The sequence below is a fragment of the Papaver somniferum genome, chromosome 4 (genome assembly GCF_003573695.1).
Source record: "Papaver somniferum cultivar HN1 chromosome 4, ASM357369v1, whole genome shotgun sequence".
Lineage (NCBI taxonomy): Eukaryota > Viridiplantae > Streptophyta > Magnoliopsida > Ranunculales > Papaveraceae > Papaver > Papaver somniferum.
Window position 1 is genome coordinate 78,307,014 of NC_039361.1, and position 6,067 is coordinate 78,313,080.

Genomic DNA, 6,067 nt, shown 5'->3' on the forward strand with positions numbered 1-6,067 from the left:
TTTTCTGAGCCGGTCACAAAAGTCTCTATGGCATTGTGGTCGATCGGATGTCACATAATTCCCTGTTAATCTATCATCGGTTAATACTGTGGTCACGTCATAGAGGCGGGTTGAAGAAGTCTTACAGTTATGGGATGCAGGCGAATTGTTAGTCCATTGGGATTCAGGAGTATTGTGTAGGAAGGAGAACTTCCTTAAAATGTAAAATAAGTTGGCTGATATCCTCTGCATTGTTAGAAACCTGCATTGTCAGAAATTTAGAAATTCAATAGTTACTGAAGATACATGATCATCTCATCCGTAGAGGTATAGCATACCAATGAATTTAATCCATGATAAGCACTTCCTTGGTGGGATTTAGTTCTGCTGCTGAAAATTTATCAGTATAGTCTGAATCCCGAGTCTCTCGGTTCAGTTCCAAAGAACAAGGCAGTAATAACACTATTTACTTGTTCACTCCCATTACAATTATATCATTAACAAGGACATTTTCATTTGCAATTAAGCTTGGTTGAGAGCGACCCATCTAAAACTGAGTAATATAGCTAGCAAGTAGAACACATGTTTGCAGATTATCGGAAAGTGAACAAAAGAAAATGGTTGGAATCATACAAGTAAACAGAACTTAGAATTGACAGATAGCTGATGGAGAAGATGTAGAAAATAAAAATATTCAGTGAAATCCTCGTTAGGAGTATTCTTTCTTACCTACCAAATAATGGATACAATTCCAAAACCTGCAAAAGAAAGCATTAGTCGTGTTTTCAAGCTAGATATCGATATGTTTTCCTATCTACTTTGTCCCTCTCCAGGAACTCCCGCTCAATAAGAGACTCGATTCGTTTCTTAATTACGACGGGGTTAGGCAGGAACCGGGACTGCAACTGCTTAGTGACCTCGGCCACAATGTTATTATGATCCAGAACTCTCCTTGACTTCATGATCCTGACAATCGCAGCTTCAATCTGGGGTTTCCTATCTTCCTCCACTCTTTGTCGTGTCTCTAGCTTCTCCGGTTCTGACTCCTTCTGTGCAACCACTGTTCCTATCTTCACCTTGTAGAATTTGCTAGTGAACTTATCATTAAAATAGAATGCATCATTCTCTCCAATGTCCTTGCTCATAGGTTCCTTTCTGAGGACATTTCTTCCCTTCACACAAGCAAGTGACTGCAAACACCTCTTCAAATCAGAGGACGGTATTTCAGTGGCCTGTTCAATTTCCTTGTAGCTCAGTCGATCAGCATTGTTAAACAGCATTAGGACACACATTTGGTAAGTGGAAACATTCAGCTCATGCTTCTGAGCTTTCCCAAAAGTTGCTTTAAGATCAGCTGATCCCATATTTGTTTGCCATGATAATCTTCGACCGGTGTGAGTTCCAAGATAATATGCCCTGAACTTCTCACATACCCCCATAATTTCAGCTGGTAGATTACAAGTGGAACTTGACTGAGTTGGCCATGATCCTGTTGTGAGGACCTGAACAGCTAAGGTAGGAGTATCCGCAGTAGTCTCCCCACCCTGGCTTGCATAAAATCCTTGCATAGTGTCATGAGAGGTTTTCATGTCTGTGAACATTCCTTCTAGTTTTGAAGTAAACTGATAACCACATTCTGTCTTGAGTTTAACTATCAAACTTCTCTCAGCATCATCAGAGACAGTTTTTCCCGAGAGAAGTCGTTTGGCTAGATGTTGCTTGTAGTACTTCTCAAAAACATCTTTCTCCTGTAGGTAGCGGAAGAGCATCATCACCTTGTCTAAGACAACTTCAACATCCTCTTCACTCACACCTTTCAATCCCTTGCGCAGTTTGTCATCAACAAACAAGGAGATGAATTCAGGAGATCGAGGATTCAAATTTATGAAGAACTCAAATGCGGAATTCAAACCATTTTGGAAGGTCTTGTCATTGTTAAAGGCAGAGCTAATAATTTTGTCATGTTTATCCTTTTCATCCAAGAGACGCTGAACAAAATCCACTGGATCTTTCAATCTCTCTGGATCAGTGACTAACTGTTTACCCGTTTCTCGAATGTGGGAAGTCATCACATCTCTGATAGTTGAAAGACCATCGGGTACCCGACGAAATAAGGTGTACATTCTTCCCAAGTCCTCATACTTATCATTCACAAGCATTTTCACTAAGCCAGAATTTTCCATGTGTACTAATCTAAGCATGTGATTGGCAATCATTTCTTTCTCTACCACATTAGTAATCTTAGTTAAACTCTTTGCATCCAAATAGTGAGAAACCCTATCTACTTCTTCGTTGAGACGCCTCTCGGCCTTCTTTAGGTAATCCCCGCAATCACACGACTCGATGAACTGCTGAGACTCTACACTGTAGAAATTTGCAGAAACCTCAAGAAATAGTTTTTCAAAGTCTTCTTGGTAAACGGATGAACCCAAGTCCATTAGCATCTTTGTTATATTCCTCATTAACCCTCGGTTTATAACTTCACCAGTTCGTTCTCTTTGCACAAGCTCAAGAAGGGTATTCAGAAGTCTCGTTTGGATTTTCTTTGAGTGGATAATGTTGTCCCTCCAGAGGTGTAAGCCAAGATCGTGCACTGGGGTTTTGTGTGTACTGGGAATGAAAGTCCTATCCATGTACATCAATATGTCCCGGATCATCTGCAGTGCCTTATTATGGTCTTCCCATTTCCTGTTGAGCTCATCTAGAAATAAACCTCCCTGGGCGGCTTCTATTGTTTTTGATATTTCTTTTAGATGCATTGTCATAGTTGTCACAAGTCCTGTGTACAGCTTGTCGCCAAACTTATGTAGTACCATATTGTACGCATTTCTGAAACCCACAACAGATACTAAATCATTAGAAAAAAATAGAAGTGAAGTAAACAAGAACTCATGAATTTCAACTTTATCATCATATACACAAATATCTAGAGATAATGGGCTACCGAATCAGTAATGAATGCAATTAGCAAAACAATCTTGCTACTTGAAGACTTCATAAATCTGCTAAAAGAAGAAAGAGACTTTCATTTGCGTCATGGTGACATGGATGACCCGAGTTGGATCAAGCAAGGACATAAAAAACTTCAAATGTTTTCCCAGCCTAATGGACAATATCCTAAGAAGAAATGAAAAAGCTAACAGATGCAATATACAAATCTCACCACGCTTCCTAGGATAAGGAAAGAATACACAAGGACCTCGCCAAGATCAAAGCCATAAGAAAATCACCCTTTACTGCTCACAACACTCATATTTGCGTTAAAAAACAACTCAACATGTAAAGGGACAAACCTAAAAGGACCACCTCTGTCTAGGAAGAATTAGAATATTTGAAATTCAATGGAATGAAATTAAAGTAGGATTGTAACAAAGAAATATAATGGATAAGAAGTTAAAAGCAAAAAGATAACAGATAATGGATAAGAAGTTAAAAGCAAAAAGATAACAGATATAATGCCACCGCGTACATGAATGATGCAATTAAGCATGAACCTAGTACCTCAAGATGAAACAAAAGTCACAAGATACAAGTTCTAGGCAAGAAAAAGAAGTAACACTGGCAGTTCTATGATAAAAGTAAAGCAAGCAGCAATACTGAATGCTGGAATCAAAGATGACGAGCATCACATAGAGAAGCACAAGACTCATGTACCTAGTACCTCAAGATGAAACAAAAGTCACAAGATACAAGTTCTAGGTCAGACAATGAAGTAACACTGGCAGCTCTACGATAAAAGTAAAGCAAGCAGCAATACTGAATGCTGGAATCAAGGATGACGAGCATCACATAGAGAACACAAGACTCATGGAAATATATAGCCGGGGATATAAACATAGAACTGCTTGGTAAGAATTTATTAGCAACACAACCTCATAACATCTTTTCACATTCCTTAACAACAACAAAATTAGTATTAGATTAGAAAGGTAAAGGAATTGTACAGTCCAAAACAGCTTACTAAATCCTATATTCCTAATTCAATAACCACTCCTTAACGATGATACTAACAATCCAACGCTTACATTTCCAGAGGCAAACCGAGATGGCATTAAAATCGCACCATATTCCTAAGTCCTAACTAACAATGACTAAAAAGTACAACAAAAACACCCATAGTTAAAACCCCTTCAGAGAACCCACAAAAAAGGTAATGAAGAATCAACACCAATTAGCACTTGGAACAAGTTCACAGAATAACGGAAAATCATATCATACCCGGACGAACAAACTTCCTCACCACAATGAAGTCAAGTGCCTCATATCTATTCTACAAGCTACAAGGGTCAAATTGAAACATAAAGTACAGAAAAATCCCTCAGAATCTATTATATGATATTAGGGAAAACTAGAGATAACACAAAAAACTGCACCTAATCCCAAATTTCTCTAATTACACCTCAGATTTCAGCTAAACCTAATTGTTAACAAAACACTCAAAATCCTCTAATTAACTCAACCATAAAACACTATAAGAATTGAAATCCTAACAAAAGATTATAAAGGCAATCCAGATTCAAAAACTAAAAATATTAAAGAAATCACAAAAAAAATCCGTACCTATAAAGTTCTTCGAAACTTAATCCACTGGCGTTATGATTATAAATCTCGCGAATTGCATGTTCCAATATTTTCCACGTTTTTTCTGCATATTTAGGATCAACTACCACTCGATGTTTAAAAGCTTCAATCTGAAAATTCCTTTTCTTTGGTGTACTCATCTTTGGATAATAGAGATATCAGATTTTGTGAAAAACCCTAGATATGTAGAATACGAATCGAGAGGATTGAAGAAAACCCTAAAAAAATTGATTGATTTGATATATTTACTATTTTGAGACTCACAGGATTTATGCCATTTGATGAAAGAAGAGGAGAGAGTAGATCAACAGAAGAGGGAAAAAGTTTAAGCCGAAACGAAGAACTTTATTATTGGAAGAGCTGTTTTCTTTAACGTTTTTTATCTGAATGATTTATTGCATCGTAGGAAACGATAAAACGGCGGAAACATAAGCCTTTTCGTCGTCAAAGATGAATTGAGCCCAACCTTTCTTTGGGGACGACAGGCTTTGGGCCAAAAAAATGGAAATGGGCATCAACTAGTTCCGTAAACCCCTTAATCCGGTAGATGTTGGCCGAATGAAATATATCTAGTGATTTAGACTTGAGCTTTTCCAGTACAATCAACATCAGAGTTAGGAAAGAACTTTTCATTTAAGTATGTTTAGGTTGAAGCAGTCGAGAGATGAGTGGTTTCCGGGGAAGTCGTTGCTGGATGACCATATTGATGTCAGTTGAAAACGTTGTTGGATGATTGTATTGGGTAAGTGGAAAATACGACGGAGGGTCTAGTCATGTTAAATCGTATCAAATCCTATGATGGGCCAGTTTTCGAGGATTGGAGAGTACGTTATCTTGGTGGGCCAGGTACTTGTCTCATGAAAGGAAGGTAACGTCAGAGATATAGGTAGCATATTCCGAAATCGAGCCACTCTAAGGTGGTGGGATTGTAAATTACACTAGTTCACCAGTGTTTGGTTGTAAAGAATATACGGAATTATTTGTACTTAATAATTCCACGATGATTTTAGCATTTCAAATGTGCTCAAGCTGAAGCAAACCAGGGATAGGTAGACACCCTATGAAGATGCTTCTGGATGACTTCGATGGTGCCTGTTGAAAAATTCATACTACTGGATGACCGTCATGCCTAAGCGGAAACAATATCAATAGTTGTCAGGTCATTAAAAAGTCGTACAAATCCTAGCTCTGCAGTAGTTTTACCACTAGGAGTATATGTAATTGTTTGTAAACTCTAGCAGAAACTCCATGTTCCCTGTCATTTGTAACTCGAGCAGAAATCTTCATTAATGGCAGCAATTTAGCCAACACCACTGTCATTAAATGTTCTCGTCAATACCAATGATGATCAAAAACTTCATTGTTGTTTCATCTTTACTAAAATCAATCATCATCATCCATCACTATCAAGCAAACTGGCGTTATTTCCATAGATTGGACAAGGTCCAAGGAGAATATCGCGGACCCTTGGACGAAAGGTTTGTTCAAGGAGATAGTTAGTAAAGCA

At 38.0% G+C, this 6,067-nt stretch overlaps 1 protein-coding gene across 1 annotated transcript; it reads right to left on the reverse strand.

Annotated features, from left to right (window-relative positions):
- Positions 1-386: 386 nt before the first annotated feature.
- On the reverse strand, positions 387-4,908 carry LOC113275970 (cullin-3A-like). The gene is made up of 2 exons (XM_026525558.1): positions 4,540-4,908; positions 387-2,808 (listed from the first exon to the last, which is right to left on the reverse strand). Exons 1-2 carry the CDS (start codon positions 4,698-4,700, stop codon positions 765-767), a joined length of 2,205 nt encoding a protein of 734 aa, XP_026381343.1. The 5' UTR covers positions 4,701-4,908; the 3' UTR covers positions 387-764.
- Positions 4,909-6,067: the final 1,159 nt, after the last annotated feature.